At 35.3% G+C, this 25,965-nt stretch overlaps 1 protein-coding gene across 1 annotated transcript in view; it reads right to left on the bottom strand.

The window, feature by feature from the left end:
• Window positions 1-852: 852 nt before the first annotated feature.
• The window catches only part of GOPC (golgi associated PDZ and coiled-coil motif containing), a 28,059-nt gene continuing 2,946 nt past the window's right edge, over window positions 853-25,965 (bottom strand). The window contains exons 2-8 of the mRNA XM_026123553.2: window positions 16,540-16,704; window positions 9,517-9,692; window positions 7,994-8,159; window positions 6,613-6,708; window positions 5,615-5,779; window positions 4,774-4,954; window positions 853-4,256 (exon numbers count right to left, since the gene is read on the bottom strand). Of these exons, the coding sequence (XP_025979338.1) occupies window positions 4,138-4,256; window positions 4,774-4,954; window positions 5,615-5,779; window positions 6,613-6,708; window positions 7,994-8,159; window positions 9,517-9,692; window positions 16,540-16,704 (1,068 nt within the window). The 3' untranslated portion in view covers window positions 853-4,137. The remainder of the gene's footprint in view (window positions 4,257-4,773; window positions 4,955-5,614; window positions 5,780-6,612; window positions 6,709-7,993; window positions 8,160-9,516; window positions 9,693-16,539; window positions 16,705-25,965) is intronic.

Consider the following 25,965-nt stretch of genomic DNA (forward strand, 5'->3'; position numbering starts at 1 on the left):
TTTGTACATTATACATCTTTTCATCCAGTCTTCTTCTCTGTGCTTACATAGTTGAGTCACACATTCCCAGTAAGTCCTTAAGTACTACCATCATTATGCTACTACCACAATTACCATACCATTACCATTCATCTGTGCTCTGTTCAGCCTCAAGTTCTGCTTGAACATGCTGCTTAAGGGCAGGAAGACCACTTAAGTATAGGTAAGAGGCAATTAAAAAAAAAAAAGTAATTTTAACACATAATAGCCTCTCAATCTCAACAGAGACTTCAATATAAGATACTTTGATATAGACTAAAAATTATAACTAAGATAAATGCTTTGTATCTTCCCAGTGTAAAAAACATTAACACAGAGAATATACCTGTACTCCAGCATGGCAAATTTAAAAAAGAAAGAGGGGGAAAAAAAAGGCAATTTCCACAATTGTACCCAAACAACATAATCTTTTTGGCAGGTTTGGATCTTTATGGCTCTTCTCAGCCAAAGACTACAGAATACTTATATTATTACTATAGAGTCAAAATAACACTGAATTTTTCCTTTTTTTTTTCTTTTATTAAAAAAAACAACAGAAAATATCTTAAATAATGAAATTTGACTCATGTCATATAATTGTCTCCTTTTAAAATAATAATTTGCTGTTAAGATTGGATTACTGTAAACCTATACGTTGTACAGTTTGGTTTTCCTCATATTAGTCAGTTTTTAGTCTGTATCTCTGTGCAACAGCCTGAATGTGGACAACACCTTTAACAGAAATAGATCACACACACAGTTAGGTGTCTGTTTTTTATATAAAACAGAAGAAACTGAAATATTAGGCTGAATTAGGTAAAGAAATCACTGCAATGCAGAAGAGTATCTTTATTTACAGGCTAATAAAAATATTAAATTCGGCTTAACTAGGTATAATACATTTGTTGCAAAATGTTACATCTGCAGGTGTGAGAGTGATCAAGGATGTAAGCATGTTTGAACAGCTACAATAAATAACATCTGAATGTTGTTTGACATAACTGCAGATTAACACACATTGAGATAGATACAAACCCTCTCCACTGCCATAAATACACTTCTACCAAGGAAATACTACATATAGTATTTGATCAGAGTTAAACTTATTGCCATTAAGCACTTTTCTTAACTTACATGCTCTTAGTAAACATTGGGCCCAGACAACAACAAATACTCTCCACCTTTATGTTAAAATACAATTGTCCACGGAAAATTTCCTTTCAACAAGCAAGGAATTACCTACTCAAAAGAATCACAGTTCTCTCTTTAGAATTTTATTTTTGAAGTAAAAATATATATACACACAAGTAAACTATTTTACACTTCAAAAAACAAAAATGAAGTCTGAATACTGACTTGCCTTGGAAATTCTTCCAAGTCAAATTCAGTCACCGTTTGGGAATCAGCAGGTCTGAGTCTTCCAGTTACAGACAAAAGAGGAAAATATACATTGGTCTACTGAATCTGGAAATCTCAACTTGCAAAACTTTTCTCAGCTCAAATATTAATCTCCAACCATCTCCATATGACTGCAATAAATCAGTATGTTAAATCAGCTGGTAAAAAGTATGGAGTACAGCCATACTGTAGTGCCTGAACAAAATCCTCCCATTCACAGCTTCCTAAACAAAGATTATAAAAACTGTGGGGAAGGAATATGGTGATAATTTACTGTCACCTAATTTTTTTATTCTTCTAGTCATTTTTCTCAGCAAATATTCCTTTTATTGATCTCACTTATTGGTTAAAAATAGATGAGTTAACAGCAGAGAGAGTCTAGCAGCTTCCAGAGTATGCAGAAAGAGCACAGCATCATGAGAAACTGGTGGACAAGGAATGTCAGGAAAATAACTCCAGTAACACTCTCCCCCTTCCAGTTGAAACCGGTCAAAAGTGACAATGAGGTGTGCCAAGAAGTAAGGAAGAACTAATAAATCTAAAATCCAATCCTTCTCTCAGATACAGGGAAACTGTACAGGCAAATTTATTATTTTTAAAGGTTACTAGACTAGTTGAACAAGCCCTCATTTCTTACAACTGCAGCAGGGTTTCATATAGCAATGATTTTCAAAGATGACAAGATCCCCAACTTGGCTCTGAACTGTCCTCTCTGACAGACAGAATATAGGGTGTCCCGGGCCACAGAGAGCTTCAAAGCACATCCTACTTGAGTAACTGTGACAAAAACGGAAATCTAGATGCAAAATTACGGCAGCGGATTTATCTACTAATATGTAGCCAATGTGTTCTAAAATTCATGAAGCTTCAGAAAAAGAAACGTGCCTGGGGACCTGTTTCTTCTTCACACAGCTCTATTTTTAAATACTAGTTTCTGTTTGGTGATAACGTTTTAACTTGGACTATTTTAAAAATCTTCAACAGTACGCCATATGACAAGGACTATTACAAAAAGTGAAACAAATAATGTAATTCCATTGAGTGAATGGAACTCATGCACACACGCACAAAAAATAATCATGTAAATAGCAGAGTTAAGGGATTTATAAATAGTAAAATCTTTGAATAAAGTATATACATTTTTAGGATTTTTCTATAAACATATATATATAGTGCTCCTAGGAGAAACAAGTAACTGTGTTCTACATCACAATTTTGAATATTAGATTAATTGATATTACTCTAAAGGCCTTTGAGTTTTTTCTTATGTATGTACATCCTATACAGCAACACTTGCAAAGCTGCCATTTCATATTAGTTCCTCTCTCAAAGTACAAAATCTCATCTTTTCACACTACGGTTCAATAGCCTGCAGAACAGTGAACAGAAAAGCAGGCATTGCATGCTGAAATAATAAACACTATTACAATATGGAGTTCGCATACAGAGAGTACTGCACTTCACCAAAAGATCTACAAATACAATATGAGAAACTGGCCAAAAAAACATTCTTTTCCATTCGCAACCATGCCTTGAGCCTTTAGATGTACACCAATTAAAAGCTATTTTAAGATACACTGCTTTTAAAAAAAAGGAGTAACATTTTCTTTCAATAATAAGACATTTTGTTTCAACAATAAGACAAATATAGGTTAACAGGACTGTCATATCATAACATAGATAAGGCCAGACACTGTATGTACCTCCTGTAAAGTACTGTGCACTCAACTCATGTCTTTAAAGATTATTTTAATGTGAAATGAGTTCGTTCAGTACCCATCAAAAGCACTCAGCATTTCATAAGGTCAAGCCAATGACGACCAATTCAAAATGTATAAAACCATTCCACACTAGTAGTAACCATATCCATGCAAGAATAGATGCTAAATTAATGATGCTCAGAAAAAAAAAAAAATACCAAAGGGCACACATAATTGTGAATATTTTTTAAAACTAATTTTGCTTTTAAAACCCCATAATATTCTCTTTAAATATTTTTGGAGTAAGTTTCAAAAGCAGCAGCAATTGCCAGTGAATTGATTAAAACAATAATGCCAAAAGTCTCAATCACAAAATGATCATGGGCTGAAAGATCAAGATTAACAAGTAGTCAGTTGCCCCCTTTGGGTTTTGTTGGTCTTTTTCTCAAATAAAAGCTCTGGTTTTTGCTATTCTGAGAAAAATGTTGTCATTTTTTAAAGTTGCAGTTAAAAAATACCAAGTAGAAAACTCAGGGATATAATAGTACAATTTTATTCTCCAGCCCCACTCCCACCCCAAGAATAAAGCTTTTTTTCCCCCCACACCAAACTGATCATCAGCTGTCCCTTTAAAGCATCAAAGGGACAAAATGAAGGTCACCGCACTTAATATTACTTCCCTTGGGATGTTAGTAAAATTCAAAGTTGAACACATTAAGATTATCCTTTTTAGAAATCCCATGCTTTGGTGTTTATTATTAAAAGAAAATTCATTTCACATGCCATGTGCTAGGTAACTATTGCATGTCACGCAAGAGAGAGTTTTCCACATTTAGAATTGCTCACAATGAAGTCCTGAGGTAACCGCCTTTTTTCCAGGCAACAATAATACAGTTCCCTTTGACTTTTAAACATCGTTTTACAACCTACACTAGTGTATGCAACTTGGAGCAGTCAATAATGATTATCAGTTGTTCCCAAAAATGGGATCTGTACAAGCTGATTATTATTATTATTATTTTTACGATAGAGATTCAGCAGAACGGGCTAATTTGGGTGCAGTGTCTTCTAACGGAGCTCCAACTGAATTCCCCAGGTCTCCATTTTCATGTCCATCAATACTTGGTTTCTTATCAAACACTGCAAGTTAAAAATAAATTTTATTTAAGGAAGAGAAGCAACCTTGGGAATCACAGATCAGTGAGCCTTACTTCAGAAACTGGAAAGCTTACTGAAAAGATTACTAAAATAGGATCTAAAAAGGCTTTTAGTAGAACATTATACATCAGAAAAACAGGAACTGTTTCCACACTTCCCTGATCTAAATATATGTATATATTTGAAGAAGTCAACAAAATAATGGATTAATGGGAATCAACCAATCCTAGACCAGAAGCAGAAAAAGGTGAGATTAAATTTGATTTTCAACTTGGAAAAAAGTGCTCAATAAAAAGAACTCAAAAGTTAATTCAGTTGTATCTAAGTAAACCAGGCCAATGAGTGAGGGACCGACCAAAAGAGCTGACAGCCTAGCAGTAGGTTAATTGAATTAACAGAAGATTAATTTACAGCTAATATAAAAACAGTGTATTCTAGAAATTGGTTTGCATATTGAGAATTCAGAATTAAAGTGCATGTAACACTTTAGAAAGTTTACCTTGTGATGCTTTGACATCCACATTTTCTTCTTTCCTATTAGAACTTGAATTTGCACCTTCTTCCAATTCATCGAGATACAAACGATAACGGTGTCCACTCTCATCCTCATATTCTACATTTTCATCATCTGAATCTACTTCTGGAGCAACATATACTACTTCAAACTCAATTTCGCCTCTCTAAAATGCAATCAAAATTACAAATTTACCTACTAGACAACTATGTAATAGGATTACTATGTTGAGCTAGCCTACTAAAACATTTTACTCAACCGTCAAGTTGAATATTTTAAGTATGCACCTGAATTAAGTTTTTACTGATTAAAGAAGTGCAGCTCTATAGCTATGATTTGCCAAAGTAAGTTACCTGAATTTCTTAGTTGTGTGCTAGTAAGTTTAAAACAGTAACTTCTAATAAGTAAGTTTTCTGATAAATTAAGTGCATCTATTAATTGTCTGAAAACAAGAAGCAATGCAGCAAGAAAATTCTAGACCACAGAGCAACACTGTTCAGCTGGAGATGATCCTCATAAAAAAAATAAAACAGACAGCACTAAATAATTATCTCTGTAGGGACAACATAACAACAAGATTTCCATTAGCCTTACTGAAGGATCATTAGCCAATATGTGGATTTAACTGAACCAGTACTGACCCAGCCATTTCTCCTTAGACTTCAAGACATAACAAGATTAAGCATAATGTGACATAGCTTTAGGAATCATTGTATCTTAGCTTAGCACAATTACTGTGCTTGACAAAACATCAATATCCTAGGTAATTCAATAGGTAGAATAAAGGAAGCACCTAAACGTGACTACGGATAGAAGTGTCACTCACTTGTTGGGAAAGAATAGTTACAGCTTCTTTATGTTTAGCATCCCGTAGATTAACTCCATTTACTGCCAAAATAGCATCACCAACATGCAGTCCTCCACATCGATCAGCAGGTTGTCCAGGATGGATTTCAGAAATAAGTATTGGAACACCATGCTCCTTCCCACCCTAAAAAAATAAGTATTTTTAAATTAACTGAGCTGTCCATTAGCATAAAAATCAACATTTTGGTACTTCCTCTTTAAAGTCCTTATTTCAGCTTTTATTACAGAAAATTAGAAAGTCTACGCTGGATAAGAAGAATGCATGAGACGCTTCCCTTAATTCTTCTCCCCCCCCAAAAAAAAGAATGGACATATTTCAAATATATACTCAAAGAGTGGAAGGAGACGATTCTGATTATAATAAGTATCAAAATCATACATAAGCTGATGAGAAAGCATCAAAACCTCATATAATAAAAATAATAAAAAGCATATCAGATACAGTATTAATTCGCAAGAAGAAAAATTCATATTTAGAATAAAAGTGTAACAGTCAGAATTTTCAAATTTTGGTGTAAAAACTTAAAACAGCCTTTTATATACATATATAAAGGTGTGAGATAACAATATTTAAAAAAGGTATTCTACAACCACAAGAGCTAAGCTTTGAAAGTTTGTTCTCAGTCTGTTTCTACTCTTCTAAAGATTTAATACAGCTAAAATTCATCACTGGCTAATCTGCTACAGGGTCTGAAGCTTAAATCTATTTCTTAATACTTATTTAGTCTTTCTGAAATCATCAGTTTTACATAAATCAGCAGTTAACTATTTCATATTCTATCAACATGAGTTGTATTCTTCAACTGACTTGAGCATAGTTATTGATTTGTATAATGCAGTCCTATGCTTTTTCATAAATACTACCAACAGATTCACTGTTCCTCATATTTTACAAAAGTACAAACAAATTTTATGATTGTTTCCTCTGTATCATGGAAAATAACTGCAAGTATTTACTGTGATTGAAATTCCTAGTCCTTCATGGTCTTCTTTAACGAGCAGAACTTTTCTGATTGGACCAACACCTTGACTCTTCTTTAAAGCATCTGGATCCTAGTTTGATGAACACAAACATAGCATAAATATAAGTGAGTAAACCTAAAAGTGCTGCATTTCTGTGTTTTCTTTTTTTAATTGTAGAAAGGCAGTCTATCAGCAACAGAGTTTTAGAGCAGCTCCAAGCAGGACAAACTTAGTTTCCCTTCACAGACAGGCTGTGAAATTAAAAAAAAAAAAAAAACAAAAAAACAAAAAAAACCCACTGTGTTCATGACCAGTATAATTATTTCAATTATTCCAACATCAACTGATGCACAACACAGAACTTCAAAAAAAGGAAATCAGTCACATATTAAAAATATAAAGGGACTACAAGAAGGAATGATGATCTCTGCTGAAAATTATATGACATATTATAATTTAAAACTAATCAAAAGATGAAAGAAGATGCAATACAGTCACAAGGAAGGGGTTGCTTGTTTGACTTTGTTTTTATTATGCTAAAACCCAAAACACTCCAGAAGCCATTCAAATCAAAGCTAACAAAAAGACCAAGTAAATAATGGTATTTATTTTGCTTTTGTTAAGCTGCTGTTGCCATTATACATAACCTTACAACTACACATACTCACCAATACTTTATATGTAACTAGCAACATGAGCAGTAGGATTCATCTGACCAACTATAGTATTCAGAACAGGTCAAAGTAACCCCCTTTCCAGAAAGTCTGTCTCTAGGCACTGTGCCCTGGGCTGATAAACAGTTCACATGCCAAGGCAGGTGAGGTGAGTTCCACCAGGATCACCACAGCGAAATGCCTTTTGAAGGTTTTATTTAAAAAGCACCTTCCAGGCGAAAAAACTTCAAGTACTTTACAGAGTGTCAAGTGAAGCACTTGGCTTGTGGTGGTCGTTTTTTTGTTTGTTTGTTTGTTTGTTTTTTAATTCAACAGTGTTTTTCAGCTCGACCCAATCCTACAATGTTATTCTTCATGGCTTTCTTCTAAATAGTTTTCCCCACATTTTGAAACATAGGTAACAAAAAATATGCTGCTAAATCCATATGTATACACATGCATATTCAAGACTCAATTTTCAAAAGAACTGAGTGTTCCTAGGTAAGTCAATGGAATTGTAACATCTCTCATGGCCATTTATGGAGACATGCTGCTCAGGATGAAACTGTCCTTTAACATATAGAAGAATGATTTATATAAAAATGACATATAAAAGAACACAATATTGAAGTGAGAGCATACAGGAAAATGAAGAACTAACTCATAGCTATTTCCCATAAATCCTGGAAATTACTGTGGAATGGTTCACCATTTCAGCTTACATGTCCTGGCGGTGCTTGCATTGGTCGTTTTAGATCATTCCGACCCCGACAGGCTCTAATAACAGTTTTGTGACGGTGAAGGTGTATTTCTGCCTCAAGTTGATTCCAGAGCTTGTCATGAGCAGGTCCCTTCATATCACGACCCAGTAACTGAATCTGCTGGACCCTACACAATGATGAAGAGGGTAAATAAGTAATATGCTATATCACAACTGAAAGTAAAGGCACTGTATTACTCATAACTACATCTGGCTACAGCACATAGTCACACATCAACTAGTGCAAGTGCAATAACTATGCACAGCATTGTAACAGTGCTGAGCACGTTAAACAAACATGTATGTGCATATATAGACTCTTCCTAAAAGCCTAAGGACTTGTAGATTCATCTAACTCACAATATCCAGAAAAACTTAAAGCATATGACTGTACTTTGTAAAGTGAGGAATTTGGGGTTTCCTCCTTTTGCTGTATTAACAGCAAATATGAGATTTTTATTTATCCACATGCCTTCCTACTTACTCTTTAGATGTGCCTCAGGAGCTCCAGAGGAAGAAAACACATGGGGCTGAAAAAATGGCCATTTTACGATTGACAGAATACATGTCAGACAAAATACATGTGAACTTGCAAGAACGAGGAGAAGTAAGTGGCTGGGCTCTCCCCATGACCAAAGGCATCATATCATGCCTTGCAGACTTTAGCGGGTTGGGTGAGCTCAGGAATCAGAGTGCTTATCATAACTTTGTCACTGTGCTGCTAACACTGACCATGATTGTATGTTGCTAAGTTTATTTTAGTTATCCACTCCCAATTATTACAGTTAATCATGTCATAGTTATACTGTAGTCACACACGCTGCCAAATTTAAATAAGCATACCTGACATCCCTGCTTCTGCTACTGTCATGCCTGAGTTACCAGTTACACGTTATAGTCTATAAAAGTTATTAATGATAATGACATATACACTGCAGATAGTCAGACTTTCTTACCAGATCATACCTCTGCACACTTTTCCTCCCTGCTAACGATGTTAAAGGCTAAGGACACAGAGGATTAGAAAACAAATCACGAATAACTCTTTCTTAAAAATGTAGTTATGAAGATTGTGTAACAGAATTATTTAGGGAGAACCTAAGTCTTAAAATTTCTAAAGATAACTAACAGAATGTGCAACTGGCTTCATTCTGGTCACTCTCTTATATTAATCCCTAAGACGACAACAGTGCAACACTATCAATACGGTCAGTCCAAAGCCTAGGAAAAAGAAAAGGTAACAGATGCTACTAGGAGATGCTGATTGCAGTTTCAATAATAGGACAAAAAAATTCTACAGATATCTATATCTAACTCTTCCAAGGCATGATTTGTATATACATTGTTGATATTTCCATGGTGTCAAGAAATATTTGGTATAGATCAGGACTTCTTGTGCTATACACTATGCAGTACAAAAGAACCCCCGGTATCAACAAAAAAGAGAAAGAACCCATGTCAGGTACACAAATTGACTCTACACACCTTCCAGCTAGTTCCTTATCCAAGTACTTGGCTGCTAATCTTGCTCCATAAACCTCTGCCTGAAGCACAGCTATGTGTCGACGAAGTGCTTCATTTTCCTTCCTCAGCAACTTCACCTCAGCTTCCAGTTGAGCTTCTTTCACTTTCTCTTTCTTGTTAGCTTCAAGCTCTCTCTCCTTTACGAAAGAAAAAAAGAAAAAAAATGTTGAAAAGTTTGCACTGGCATTACTAATGGAAGAGCACTTACTGTTTCTGCACACCAGCATGAAATAACTCTCCTGACTATAGGAGATGCGGTATCACGATGCAAAAATTATAGTTCCTTTATGATACAGGCATCTTATAATGAGCCACAGGACTCTCAAAATTCAAATTACATACTTCCTCTAAAATAATTATATTAAAAATTCTTTTCTTCCTCTCCCCCTCCCCCAAAAATTAATTTGGAAGGAGATTTTCTAGAAGACTGTTAAGTGCCCAATCTCACTAAAAGTCAATGGGAGCTAGGCATTTAATTCCATAAATTTTCTTTTGAAAGTCTTACCTATAAACAAAACAAAATCCAAAGTCTTCTAGAGCAAAGATCTTATAATATCTGATTATGTTTTAAAATTAAAACAACTAAAACCAAAATGTATTACCACATACTAAGAAATGCTTTGCTGTTCAAATACTTTGTATGAGAGCAAAGGTACAGCTTGTTTTTTCAAAACACAAAAAGACACGGTCTTCAAGAATATGAGACAGACAGACAAAGGCAACTAATTATTTGAAAGAAACTGGTGGCCACATCTTTTAGTTTTGAAGAGTATTGGAGTTTGATTTTCAATAGTAGTAATATGGGGCATATTCTTCCACATGTACATATCTAGACTGACACACAAGCATCAGGCTCAAGACATGCCCTTTCAGAAAGGTGTCAAAAGCAACTGCTTCCACACGCAATATACTGTTATCTGCCTGTACCAGTGCACTTAGACTGGCTCAATGAAAAATCAGCTGCTTGCTCCTCCATTATTCCTCCCTTGCGTTAAACTAAGGTATGTCAACAAATACACTTTGGAGAAATTTACAGTTCATGAGAAGTTGCCCAAATAGAACTAGACACCTGTCACTGAAAATTGAATTAATAGCACATAAAAGTTTAATGACATTAAGGAAAAGAAATGCAACCTTCATAAACCAAAAAAGCAAATACATCCATCCTTATGAAATGATATCATCACTCACAGATTCTGAGTTTTGGAGCTGGGGACGGAGGGGGGAGAGGGAAAATATCTAAAACATTCAAAAACCAAGTAAGTTCAAAAACCAAGCCAAGTATGTTTCCTAGTTGACAAAAATCCCTCCTAGACAACCATCTTACTTAATGCTCAAGCCTTGCACTAAACAGCAGCCAAAGTACATCTCAGTAGATGTATTCTTAATAGAGCAGAGCTTACTCCTTTTGAACAGACACTCACAGGAAGAAAAGATGCTATGATCCTCCACTGCCAAAAGAGTCTAGTGTTTAGAGCACTCATCCAGGGAAGTGGGAGACGGGTTCTAGGCTTGTTTCATTCCTAAAGGATTCAGTCCTGAAAATACCAGACTTCAGACTAGCCTAACTTTGACTGGGGACAAACTCCCTAACTTGCTGAAATGGTATCACTGCGAAAAAGAAGAGGAATTATTTGGTACTAGTGAGGGGGAAAGAAGTCTGGTACTGCAGCCAGAGGTTTACACTCCCGTCTGGGGAGAGGAGGCCTTGCATTCAACACTGTGCTCCCAACACTATTTTTACCCTACTTATGACTCCTTGGCACAAAATGCATATATTGGTTCCAAACCCATGGACAGACACTAATGGCAGTGCTTCTTCCTGTCACATGTAAGAGGCAACATTTAAGTAGTCCAAATATCATCCTTACTTTTTCCTGTGTTCAGATGGGACAGATTCATACAACAGAGCAAAGATTATTTTAAAGATAGGAAAGTAACTATAAAACTATAAAATTCTTTGAGGTGATCAATATTCTTTTTAAATTATTTTTAAATGATTTTTAATACAATCACATGTTGAAGAAACGTTCAGCAAGTCCTATGTCTTTAAAATGACAATTACTTTCCTGCAAAAAAAACAAGGAAGCAAAGGGTCTCTAGTCTGTGGTCTAGCCAGGAACATTTTCAAATTAGACTCTGAAGACCACAAAGATAAAGGCAGAGATTCTACACACAAGGATACCTACCCTGACAAACTAGAAAGAAATTAATGCAGAACAGCTTCATAACAAAGAACACACACACACACAACCACCCAACCACAAACACTAAGAAAGCTATCCTCCTCCATTGCTTTTCTCATGAAAAAGGAATTACAGAAATAAAATTACTCCCATAGTGATCAAACCCAGATGTAGAGCAAATCATCATCTTTTCTAATACCCAAAGCACTAGAGTTAATGGAACTAATATGCACACTATTCTGCAAAATCTACTTTTGAGAAGAGCATGTTTGATTACTTTTGATATCTTTGATATCTTTTCTATATTGTTTAATATCACTTTTACAGAGTGTGGGGGGGAAACACAGCAAAACAGGAAAACAGTAAAGGCATAGGATTTATTGCTGTTCCCTTTGAATAATGGTTTTCAACTGAAATAGCAATAAAAAAATAAGCTAACCATAATGTGCTTTTGAAGACATTTAAAGTACCTAAAGAGTACTGATACCAATTATACTATTAGACAAATAAAACCATGAGGTGCTACTTAAGAAGCAACAGGACAGAAACGAAATTCTGTAGAACTGGCAAGACAAATCTGCTATCAAGTTGTAAACATACTTATTCACTTTTCCAAACCTGGACATAAAACCATGAATATGGCTGGTATTACTATATTTGAGAAATTAAGCAAGGTTGGTCCTACCTTCCCAGGAGAGGTATTTTCACAATATATAGGTAGGTATTCGTAGATATTTGCCAGCAAAACAACTCTGAAATTCATGGACTTTAGTATCTCCTTCATCTCTTGAATATTTTTATCAGGTTAGACAAACAGAGTGTATATAAAGTGGGGCTTGTCCTGAGAGCAAGACAAATTTTTCAACAAATCCCCTTTCTAACTGCAGGACACACTCATAAACCAAGAATTAACCTGCATTTTAAAATCTAAGTCTCACTACCGTAATGATGGTTTGGGGCTGTTTTAATTCAAATCTGCCAGCAGCCAGAGGGCAATTACAAAAATTCAAGAGTGCCTAAACACTGGATTACCTGTGCCAAATGCTTGCGCTATTAGAAGGGTCATAGTTCAGACATAAAATTAGTTTTACAGCAGCTGGGGAGTCCATATACAGGTGTGGTGTTCCTGTAACACTTGCATTTGTTACATACATACTGCAAAGACTGCATCAAGTAACTGTAAATATTATAGGCTCACTGACTGTTTAAGTATTCTCTTTTAGAGCATCTTTTATTTGACAAATACAAAAAGAGCAGAATTTAGGCAGATATATAAAGGTACACTATTCAGACTCAACACTCCATTTTCTTTCTCACTGGATATTTTTGTGCTTTAGTTACTGAATACAAATTCATAAAGTAAAACTTTATAATGTCTTTGCACATAAATTATTAGGAGTTACCAGTTGTTTTCTACTCAAAAACCAAGCTTCAGAGATGCATGAGTTCCTTGATATATCTGAAATATGACTTGAGAGAAGAATTACAACCTCCCCCAGAAAACTGATTTGCTGAAGTGATCTAGGATATTTGCTTAGGCAACCAAATCTCATAGAGCACACTATACACAAGGAAGAGTTGACAAAAAAGGAGATAAAGTATGATATATAAAATATTTCATATTGCACTGCTAGATGTGTACACTATTTATGTTTTATAAACTGTAAAACGGCTTAAAATTTTGTTGAGATGTAGCAAGAACAATCTTTCAGAATGTCAAGTTGCCAGTAATAAACAAATACAGACTTACGAAAGAGACCACTAAAACTAGTAAAACAGAACAACAAACAAACAAAAAAATTCTTCACACAGTATCTTATCAACTTACAAGAAGATTGAACAAGACAGATCTGTTTTGCCAGTTTCTAAGGCCAACATATATAAGTTGCTGCACAAAACAAAGCACTGTTTTAAACATAAATAAAGGCAATCAGCATACTTACCATTTCTTCCACAGAAAGGACAGACTTAAGACAGAAGAAGAGAGTTTCATAATTAGAGAAACAGGCAATGGGAATTTTAAGAAAAAGCAATAACATGAATTCTGAAAGAAATGTACCAGCTGATTTTGTATGTCATTACTGGGGACAAAAAATAAACACACTACTACAATCGTACTTAGCGGCAATTTCGGTATTTTGCAGTGGAAATTATTATTAGAAATCTTAACCTTACTGTACCATTGAAAACAGTATTTTCCCCTAAAAATACTAGGAATTGCTGTAAAGAATAGCAAGATAACATAAAAAGCATTGTAGTATTTTACTGAGAAGAAAAACTCCTTTTTCAAGCAAAAGAATGCTGATTTACTTCTTAGCTCTTCTGACCTTAAAACAAGGGGTTTAACTGATGGATAAATAATGTATGTAGCAGTTTTCTGACAGGATCATAAAAATATTGTCTATAATATAACATTTGCTACACAGAAAATGGCTTTTTTCTTTTCAGAAGGGATAACAGGATATGTATTACAACAGTGACATGAAGGATGGAGAAAGGTAGCCAAAAAGATATATGAACCACAACTAGGTAACTTCATATTCTTACAAAGAAAATCACATTATCGTGCCTGGACTAGGCAAATATACCACTCCTGAAAAGGGATTCAAACTAAACTACATGATGCTATCAATTGCTCAGTAACCTGAAACATTTTAAAAATGTCTTAGTTTACCACTGTGCACAATTTCACAATTCACAAAGTATATATTTATATTAAGAGTCTACATGTAACAGAAGAGTGGTCGTAATTAAAAAAGAAGCAGGAAGTTAACCAGTATAGAACATTATTTCCCTATCACAGTGTCTGTTGATACCATCTCTTTGTCCTCAGAGACTTTCTAACTGCCAGAAGGTCAACACTGAAGTTTTTATTTACTTAAAACTCAGACTTCCCAGTTTTGATTGTCATTTAAGCAGTTTCAGTTTTGCTTGCCCAAGTCATCCAGACCTCTACAGTCTTCTGTATTTAGAACAGTTTAAAGAGGAGTTTCTTTCCATTAAAACTATGAAATACATAAAGACAAAGTAAAGCAAACTTAAAAGATAAGCCCTGAGGTTTATAACAAAGGAAGCACTCCATGGAATTAAGGAGAAAATGCTAGATTAGACTTTTAATAAATTCAACTTCAACATGAACAAAATCCTAAACAACAGAAGAAAAATGTACTACTTATTCTCAGCTGTGAGAAAAGGCTCCTGTCACTAGCACAGAGATTTAATACCTTTTAAAAAATTGCTTATAATGAAGTAAGGAATATTAAAAATGAAAACGTTGCAAGTACAACTCTCTATGTCACTCAGAAGTTAAGCCTCACTAACCTTACTAAAACTTAGGGACCTGACACCTTCCTAAAGTTGGATAAAAAAAAATTACATCATGTAAGTGTGCAAGCTGACACTTACAAAATACTTGGTGATATTTAACTGATCTTTATTTACAGATCCATAAAAATTAATGATGATTCTATAGAAACTTTATCAACCATTTCTTATTTGCTTAAACTATAATTTGGAATAGAATAAATTATGTACAGAGAATCCAGAATGTGTCACTCCAATACTGAACGTGCAAATATTTAGACCTAAGTACATATAAAACATTTTATGCCCACATAAATTATTATGTAATTATAAATTACTAAGTTCAGTCCTGCATTAGATACTTTTAAAATACTTTAGGTACCCATTCAATAATACCAGTTCTAAATCCCAATTAACTTTGTTTTGTGGTACGTGTTATGATATACACTGTTCTAACAGGAAGGATTCAGTTTAGTCTGTTAATCAGTGATCAGCACAGATAACCTTTACGCCTTACAATCTATTACTGTTTCAGTATGCATTAAGTAAGAAGACAACACAGCAGAGACGACTAATCTGATGTTCTACGTTTGCTGGGACTAGTTATTTGGAATAAACCCGTGAAGCAATTTTAAAAAACGGCCAGACACCTAGACTTTGAGTTATGTCCACGGTTGGAAGCCACAATCTATACAGAATTACTTCACTCTTCTATTTAAAAATATGTCTGTATTAGAGCATGAAATTGTGCTGTGTCTAGTAACAAGGTAGTTTTTCTTACTCTGGTTATCAGTCAATTACAATTACTTGCAGGAATATCTATATATTAGCTACTGTTAACCGCTGGCGGGTTTTGTAAGATTTGTAAGTTTCTCAGAACCACTCCGCTAAATTATCACTGGTCTCTCACATTCGTTTATGATAGTCCGCTGAATGTATAAACAGACAGGATAGTGGATGGATAACAGATACATCTGCAGCATTCTGAATGAGAAAGCCGGACAACAGAGAGAGGACTGTGACACCATCTACCCTCTCTGTGTATGGCAAAACTATCCCATTCTTACTCCAATCAGAGTATTGCTACAATAAAAAAAATAAAGTTACATCACTTTAGACTTTTTTATGATACATAACATTTTGTTGTATTTTTATATTAGAAGCTATTGTCTTTAACTTCAGTCTCTGTAAAAAAAAATCTAAACCATCAAAATCCATAAACTATTTTCTCAGTAATTTGTTTGCTGGAGTAAAATTAAAAAGTAAAAACAGCATCTTACATTCTTAATTCATTACTCCGATGTTAGCAACAGTAAAAATAACTTAACTAACAACCAACTGTAAATATTATTTAGAAAGAAAAAGCTAATTCTCTCCAATGTTCTTAATGTTAAAATTTGCAGTCAGCCTATTTGCATCTTCCAAGGAAGAACTTCAGCAAGGAAAGGAAAGGAAGAAGTATAACATAATCCTCCATTCAATCCACCATACTCACCAGTTTTGCCTTAATAGCCCCAGAATCAACACTCTGACCAGTTTTGGCATGTAGCTGAAGCTGAACGGCATGGAGTTGCAAAAGCTGATCATGCACTTCCTTTTCCAGTACTGCTTTCTCTGCCTGAGTTTCTGTCAGTTCAGACTTCAGATCAACTAATTGTGCCTGGAAGATATAATCCATCATAGTAATTAGAGCAATGATTAAAATGGGGTCATCAGACCTGTGATACATAGGTACATTTTCTGCTGGTACATATGTGCTGCACACAGTGTTAACAGAGGTAAGAGTACACTCTGGCACAAGTTCCTCTGCAGCCCTGCTTAAAGATGGTATCATTTACAGGCCTTTCTCCTCCCTAACTGCAACCACATTTATTCATCAACAAACACAGTGTCAAACAACCATACCGCTGAAAATAACAGTAGCCAGATATTTCTGATGCAGGCAACAGGGTTTTTCTGATGCTGATGTCCACTCTGAAATAGGAAAACTGCATTTAACCTACAATAGGACTTACAACTATAGCAACATAAATTCAATTTAAAAATTAAATATGATGAAATTTTTTTTTGAAAAATTTTACTACAATTATTAATGCAATGCTGAAATTAAATAAGCCAATTTACAAGTGGTCTATTATCATCAGCTTAACTGCAACAGTCAATGAACTGGGCAAAATAGAAGCCATAAATTAAAATGTCACTGAAAATGTGCCTGTAGAAAACCACAGAGAGTTATTAACTCTAAAAATTGGTTATGAAACATTTCAAATACAGCTTACATGCAGTATTTCTATCTGCATTAACAGAACAACTCCAAGCATATTTACCAGGCTACTTATTATCCCTAATTTCAAGTAGCATTTTATAAGATAAACTACACTTATACAAGCTTTGAAACTAGTATTTACCCAAGGAAACACAGAAGATGTCAGGGGAGAGGAATTTTAATCACACTTGATTTTTTTTTTTGTAAACTCACTCTTTTTTTGTTTGCTTTTTTGGGGTTTTTTTTTTTTTTTTTGCTTCAAAGCAAGTTAAAGGCAAAAGGAGAAGTCACTGATTCTTAAAAAAAAGTCTCTCACATGAAAGCAGTGTATTTTAGATATTTTAATAACATTATACAAATGTATTTTCACAATTAATATCAAATTGCAAGCCAACACTCAACCATTCAATTAAGTAAATCACTGCTTTAAAAGATTTGTAACAGTAAAAAAAGCAGGAAGGATTTGACCATCAGTGGGGAGTACTTACGGGGTCTAACTTTAGGTAACTAATTGAGATAGACAGCTTGCTTAGGCTTCCAGCATAATTATCACACATAAGCAGGCTCTTTCAGAGGAGACCCAGAGCACCTAAATTAGAGTGCAATTTGATGAGATAGGTCAAGCCAATGTCCAGCTTACTGCTGCCAAGATGAAGGATCTCTCTTACCTCCCCCAGCTTTCCCCCTCTCACCAAATGCCTCAGGGACCAGGGTGGGAAAAGGAGCTCGGCTGACTTCAGGCCATACTCCCAGATTCCCAGAACACAGAGCAGAATCGCCCACCTCTCTCCATCCGCTTTGATGGAGCCTGGACATTTAATTTGTGCCTAAGAATGGGGCTGCACACACTTCCTCTTTCTGACTTCTGAAGTGACAAGAAAACTTGAATAATCTGCAAGCCCTCACAGAACTCTTAAGGGGAAATCGCCTTTTACAGTGAACTAGTATTTAAAACACTATGAAGCCATACCACTTTACTGAAATGGGTTATTTACAAAACTATACTGTTCTGCCTAATAACTAGCCATTGCTGAAGTCTCTCTGCTATGGATATTCTCCCCTCAAACACAAACACTTAACTAAGGTAGCTAAAAGATATCATCAGTGTAAGAAGCAATGATATAGTATAGAGTAGATGACTAAGACCTTAATAACGAAGGCACAGTTTGACCGATTCACAATTTTACATGGGCAGACTATAATGATATTGGTTCTACTAACAAACAAAAACTCCATTCACTGATGTTCTCTTCCTTTCAAAAGGGTGCTAATAGTTAGTATAGTAACTTATATGACTTATTACACACCTACATTTTAATTCAAAATGCCTGTGTAAGCAGAACAGAAAAGTTACACCCATCTAAGGTTGCCCCAGCACACCCTGTAAATCTGACCTAAAAGGAACAAACCAGTTTTCAGGCATCACAGTAACATTTGTCTCTCTATGCAAATTGCAAAGCGGTGAGAATGATAGCTATCGGTTTTGCAACATGAGTGATGCTCCAACACGGTCAAAATGAGACTGCCAAACTCACAGTAAAAAACAGTACTCTGTATACGTGCTAGTATTTAAAATCATATTGTGCTGTTTTAATAAGATGACAAAAAGAGAAAGTGTGGGCATCACAAAAATGCACATGCATCTGTGTGCGCAAAATGGAAATAATCTATTTACATATTATAAAAGGTCATAAATCCATCCCAGAAACAGATGTAAACAAGACAGTCACGCAAAAGGAAGTGCTGGTATCAAACCTTGTGATCCACTCCTGTGAAGGCTGATTATAAGTTTTTTCATTATTTAAGTTCCACCTTTTGCAGCTTGGCCAGCTTATCTAACTCTCCAAACCAATGTAATACAACCAACAGAGATATCAACTGCTAATACTGCAAGATATTTTACATATGACAAGTAATGACAGCCCTTTACACTACTCTTCCTAGCAATGTTCTTTATCTACAATTCCCTCAATTCTGTTATAAGAGAATCATATGAAAACCAGAAAATTAACAGCTCCACATAGAGTATTGGAAGACTTTCAGTAGAAAATGGGGAGGGAGAAGGGGGACAGAAGGATGATACGACCAGAAACTACCAATACGCTTGCTCATTCTGCAAGCACCACTCACTGCACCAGGCAGGGCTTCTACAGAAAGCAACGATGCCAGTTCATACAACTATAGTGTTTTGATTTGCATGAACATAACAAGGACAAATGAAGGCTACATCAGCAACTGTACCAATCCTTTAACTGGCAGGTTTGGGGGAAGTAATCTATAAAAAGACTGTCAAAGGAAAGATGCCATATCGTATTGTGAAGGTCAGCTGGGACTGCTCCACAGTTTGTCAAGAAACCAGCTGGGAGCAGGAGCAGTGAACACCCACCGCAGGAGAAGGTTTACCTTTACAGTCAGGAGATTTTAGGAAGAACCACCAAACAGCAAATGGTAGAACAGAAATTTTCATGGGGAACAATAAGGAGCTGGGCTTGAGGGGAGTTTTGATATTTAATTTCCCTACATCCTTTAAGTAACTTCCTGGTTCAATCAAAGGAGGACACAGAAAGACACTTCTAAACAGATGGATATTCCTCTTAACTCTCAAATATTTATGAGAGATGCAAATTTAGTAGTATTAAATTAAAATACAGTAAAAGTGATTTTACACACATAAAATAACATCAGGGGCTCTAGCTACATCAAAATTGCATAAGATCTCTAATCTATAATTAATTACTGACACTAAAGTAACTGTATGTTAAGCTCTAAAAAAACACCCTGCTGTTCATTTTCTAACTGCATTATTAACAGAATAACCATTTTTGTTGTTAAACTATTTCTAGATTAACACTGGGGAACTGACATGGTTTTTCCTCTAAAGTTAACTTTACACAATTTCAAACCAAAGAATTTTCATGAAGGAAGTTGTAATACAAAAACATTCTACATATGAATACCTAATAATAGCCAGAAACCACAATATTTCCCCTAGAAAATACATAGCAGAGACAGTTTATCATTGGTTTTGCACGTAACGAGTTAGACTCCACACAAAGCGCATACCCCTAACAGTCAACAAACCTGGTGACATTTTAATGCTCCACAAAGTAACTACTTGAAGATACAAAAGCTACTGTATAGGAATCATTTTAAAAAAATCCTAAAACATTTCACTGACACTATTCAAGGCAGTATACCGTTACTGTAAGATGATCCTAAGACACTAAGCAGGAAGCATATGTAATTTAGTTAAGACTCTCATGAACTTAAAAATCTCTGGTTTGAGCTAGCAAAATTACTTACCTTAGGAAACAGCATTAGTAATACTATGAATTAAACCCTAAGTATTATTCCCAGATATACCACAAGAGATGCTGGAGTCCTCTACTACTAATCCAGCAGAATAAATATATGTAGCCTTTCAGCCAACTAAAACTATAGACAAGGAACAAAATTTATGATTTGATAATAATATTACCACACCATGCAAAGGCAGAAAATGCCATTCTGAGTCCCATGGACACTGAAGAAGAGGGCAATTAGAAGAGTTATCTTACTGCCAACAAAGTTTCTGAACTTGCAGTAATTGCCCACATCCATGGGCAGGAAATAAAAGGTCACTATTCCACTGGAGCACAAAATATTTTTTATTTAATATAGCATACAACTGTGCAGATTAGCAGTTATCATGGAGTAGTCATGCAAGGTAACACCTTAGTTTCTCTCTGCTAACTCATTTGTGAGTCCATACCTACAGCAGACAGATGGAGACAGAGACGGAGAATCTAGCAGACTGGACGTAAGACCCACAGTTATTTGCACAACTCCTTTCCTTTTCGTTCTGACCAGTGTTAGCAAGGTCAGTGACTTCTGAGGTATTTTCAACTCTGTCTCTGACTCACTGAAGTGCTGGTTACTCTGCTCAGACCAAGATCCATAACTGCAATTAGACGCCAGTGGTAATGGGAAGTGCCTCAGTCTGGGCGTTAGAGTACAGTCAAAAGCTTACTGAAGTCAATCAGAAAATCCCCAAGGTGGTTTTATTACAACGGGTCAGACCACTTATTTCAATGCTCCCCTTTCCTTCATCACTGTTATCAGTGGACAATGATTACTAGAACTTTTTGAAGTGTTCTGAGATTCATATATGTTTCAGTTCAATAATGGCACCTAACTGAAAATATTGAGAAGTTACATAAATGAGTCAGTATGGGAAAGCCTAAGGAAAAAGAACAGCATTCTTGACAGAATCACTTTTCTCTGAAGTAGCTTAACAAGCATGCTCTCCAATTTCTTAATAAATATATTTACATTTTTGTTAATTTCTTCGTATTTACTACTCCAATTATAACCCATTAAACTTTAATTTCAGCTGTTTACACCATCAATTACACAAACTTTACTCCTTGCTTTCCTACCTCTTTCCTCCTCACTGTTCTGAACAAAAAGAAACAAACCTTGAAGATTGATCTGTTTGGGGGAAAGGAGGAAAGGTAAGTCTACAGGTTGTTTTTCTTTCTTTCTTTTTTTTTTTTTCTTCAAAGTACCAGTAAACAAATTCTATTTCAGAAAGAGTTGCGGCTTTAGATCACCACCACACTGGCCTATAACCAAGCTACCTTTAATCTCTAACAGAAAAGTCTGCAATTTGAGTAAATTGCAGATCTTGGTCAAATTAATCAAAAAATGAAATGGAATATTCATCTTCCAGACAATTCAAAACACAAGGATGGTAACAGAAGAATAGCTCCCAAGGGCTAACTAAATATTTACTCAATTTTTGATATATTATGCCATTTACCAGACGTTTTGTATTTCATAGAGATTTTACACCTATGTAGGTTAAAACCAAATTTCATTTGAAATAGCCCAAGAATATTAAAACGACTCTTTTTTTTCCTTAAAGAACAACACACAAAAAGTCATGGCACTAAGCAACAGACAAATAATTACTTTGCAGAGCATTCAAGAGTATTATTGCAAAAATTAAAAAGTTTCTGTAGACAAAACGGTCCAGACAAAAAGCCTTTCCATCCTGGAATCAACAATTCTTATTTCCTGTTCGAGCAGTTATGAGGAATCAAAGAGTAATGTTCATATAAATGATTCTGCAATAAAAATGCATTTCAAGGTGTCAATATAAAATCAATTCAGTTTAACTGCTGGAATTGATTACCTTTACAGTCATGTAGCTTTTGAAGTCTTTTTAATTAAGGGAGAGATGGCTTGCAGCCTTAGGAAAAAAAGTAAACATCACTGGGATCTCTTTGGACTATTTTATAACATATTTAATCCTCTCTTCATATGGTGGTCTCACCTCTCAGAAAAAAACTTCAGAATTACTCACCCATCCACTTGCACATTTTTCATAGAAAGGTGAGTGTTAAAACAATCAACCAAAAATCATATACTTTTAGTATTTCAGATCTGTACTCAAGGATCCTATGCTAAGTGTTATACATATACAGAATAAAAATATGGACCTTGCCTTGGACAATTTACAATCTAAACATAAGTAGTAAATGATGAATAAATATAACATGAAAGAGAAGTACAAATATAGAGGGTATTTGTGTAGTAGCAAGTAGACAGATGGCATGCTAAAACCAGGAGTTAACCATTTTTTCATAACCAATGCTGCAAAGGATAGCTTGAATGAGGAACTGGAAGGTGGCAAGATCACAGCCTCTTAGACCCAAAACATGAGAGGAAGCACACAAAGAATTATAACGTTTTAGAAAGTGGGATGATGGCAACTACCATACTGTGTTGACAGGAAGCAATCAACTTCTCATTACTGAAAGCAAGGGAAACCAGTGGCTGGAGACAAATAGAGAGGTGGCATTGACAGAAAAAATAATTACAACTTTTGGCTTTGGGAGTAGCTTTTTCATTTTCTGAGTTATCACCCCAACAATTTTTGCAGCATGAACAAAAATGACATATTCTTTCATATCTGTTAACCCAAATACAAGACTTATCCATTGCCCAGAAAGGAGGACCCAAAATAGGAGCGAGTTGAAAATGAAAGCCAGGCTATAGGCCTGAGTAGTAACAGAGCAAGGCAGTGACATTATTCACCACAATCAATACAAACAGGAGGAAGACCTGAATTCCCTCTCTATCAAAGTGAAATCAATGCTTTTTGAAGCATGTAACAATATGCTTTTCAGTATCTCAATTCAGTATCTTTAAATGCCAGCAGCTAGGAGTTTAAGAAGCATCAGAAACATGCAGACTAGCAATAAAAGCCACAAAAACTGTTAGCATTGCATCATTTTTAGGTTGGTTTCCTAATGAAGGCAGTCCTGTGCAATCATTTTGTCTGTATGTCTACATTTCTCCCTATTTTACCCACCTTCCCTGCTGCTTTGAGTTGAATATTGTTTTCCAGGTGCAATCAAATCTGTCTGTGGGTAAAGGTGTGTATGATTAAAGTTCCCACAACATGCAAGTTTTGGCCAAGGCAGCAGCTCAGCAGAAAAGAGAGGCCTATTAATGACATCACTGAGGGAAAAGTGGGAAGAGTCAGATCTTAGTTAGTTTGTTTAATCCACCCACAAGAAAGAGGTAACCGCCAGATGGCTAAGCAGCGTACGTGCGGTTTTGAGCTCGTAACTGCGCTGCTGCCTCTTGTCCAGTTAGCAAACGAAAAATGCATGCAGATGAAGAGGCACAAGGACACTGTGGTGTGGAAACTCAGAATCCATGGGAGAGAACTGGCAATGCCTAAATCAGAAGATGTTAGTGACTCAGGAGGATGGTGGATATTTGCATTATGACAAAAGCATTCCCAGTACATCAGCAGGAAAACAGATTCATTAGTTCCACTAATTCTGCTATTAAGAAAACACTAACTATGTATATTTTATAATAGCTAATAATATGACAGGTTCCCATCAGCTTTAGCTGATACATGAACAAGTTACTTGCAGAAGAACTCAGCATATAGGAACATATTCCTATAAACCTGTTAACTGATTCTAAGTTCATCAAGGACATAAAATTACATGGGTGATTAACTTCTTAAACATACACGGGTGATTAACTTCTTAAACATACACTTAAATGTTTTCCTAAATTCTAGCATCCGCACTGGCTTAAGCCAACTTAAGCCACTGGCTTAAGTCAAGACACACAGAATGCTCCACCAGACATTCCCTTCTAGTTTGTTCATTTAAAATTGCAGAATCAAATTGACAGTCACAGTGCCAGAGTTAAGGTCAAGTTCAGCTTTCATTGAAAGCAGAGGCAGATCGACCTACTTCTTTTACTTCTACAAAAATGCATTATACAGAACTTTTATGTTTTGAAATGAACATTTGAACAATGCTGTACTTAGCATCATATATTTTTTATTCATACCAAATGATATGTGCAAGGGTAAGACAGATCTTATTAACTTCCTCCAAGCTAAAATCTGAAATTTCACATGCTGACTGCCAGCATGCATCTGCTGATTTAGTAACACTTTAAGAGAGGGAGGACCACAAAAAGTTCCTTTAAAATGATTGTCATCTCCTTTTGTTCTAACAGCCTGAGACCCCTACTGTCCTCCATCAAGATATACTCCCCAACTGTTCAACGTGTTGTACCCCACGCAAGTGAAATCAAGCTGACATTAGAAAAGATGGTGGCCTCTAGCATCCAACACATTTTTCCTCTTTAATGGTTATTAATAGGTTATTTAACTTAACTCTATCCTACTGTGACCAATAGGAAAAATATGAAAACAAGTTCTCCTTCTCTTTGGTTTAATTAAACACTGCAAATGTTATTATCACAGTAGTATGATTGTAACCTTTTGTCGCTCTAAAGCACAAGCAAATGTATCTGTGTACACTCACTGTGCATCTGCATATCTTCAAGATCCTTCCCAAAAATAACTTACCTCTGAATACAATATTTTACCAAGACCCTTTCTTTCTGTAGCAGTAGGTATTACCAGCCATGCCAAAACACTTTTTTGTACCAAACTCCTAAAAGCCTGAGTTTCTGTCACCAACCAAACCACTAAACTGTGCCTCTTAAGAACAATTATATCAATCAGAGAATGCATATTAAGCTGATAAAGAAAAGCAAGGTCTGCTTGCTTTCTCTTCCTGTCGGTAATGCTATATCACCAAACAGTTCTGCTAAAAATAAAGAAAGTGAACCCATAATCAACTGGATGATATTCATAATTTTTTATTATTACTTTGATTTCCCTTTGGGAAATAATGTCACCCACTCAATAAGGCAATGGCATGCAAAAGTAACTGCAGCAGTAAAGTCTTAGCTTCTAACAAGTCACTGACATACTGAAGTTAAAGTATTACTTTCATCCACATAAAAGGCATATTTCTGAAGACAGATTTAATGTATTGGCTTGAACAAATGTTTGTACCTACGTAAACTTTAGCTCATGACACTTTACAAACATAATGAAAACTTTAATGAAAACTTTAATATGAAGTGCACAGGCACCATAAAATTACAATTGTGAGCTATTAAGAAATGACTATAATTTAAAATACTATATGAGATACAGCACTTTCCATTTTAAAAAACAATAAATCCACTGATCATATCCTAAATTCCAGTATTAATCCTGGTGAGTTTTTTGAAAATCGTAACTGTATCCTTCATTCTGGACATAGAGGCTTTTGATTAGAC

This window comes from Dromaius novaehollandiae, chromosome 3 (assembly GCF_036370855.1).
Source record: "Dromaius novaehollandiae isolate bDroNov1 chromosome 3, bDroNov1.hap1, whole genome shotgun sequence".
NCBI classification, from domain to species: Eukaryota; Metazoa; Chordata; class Aves; order Casuariiformes; family Dromaiidae; genus Dromaius; species Dromaius novaehollandiae.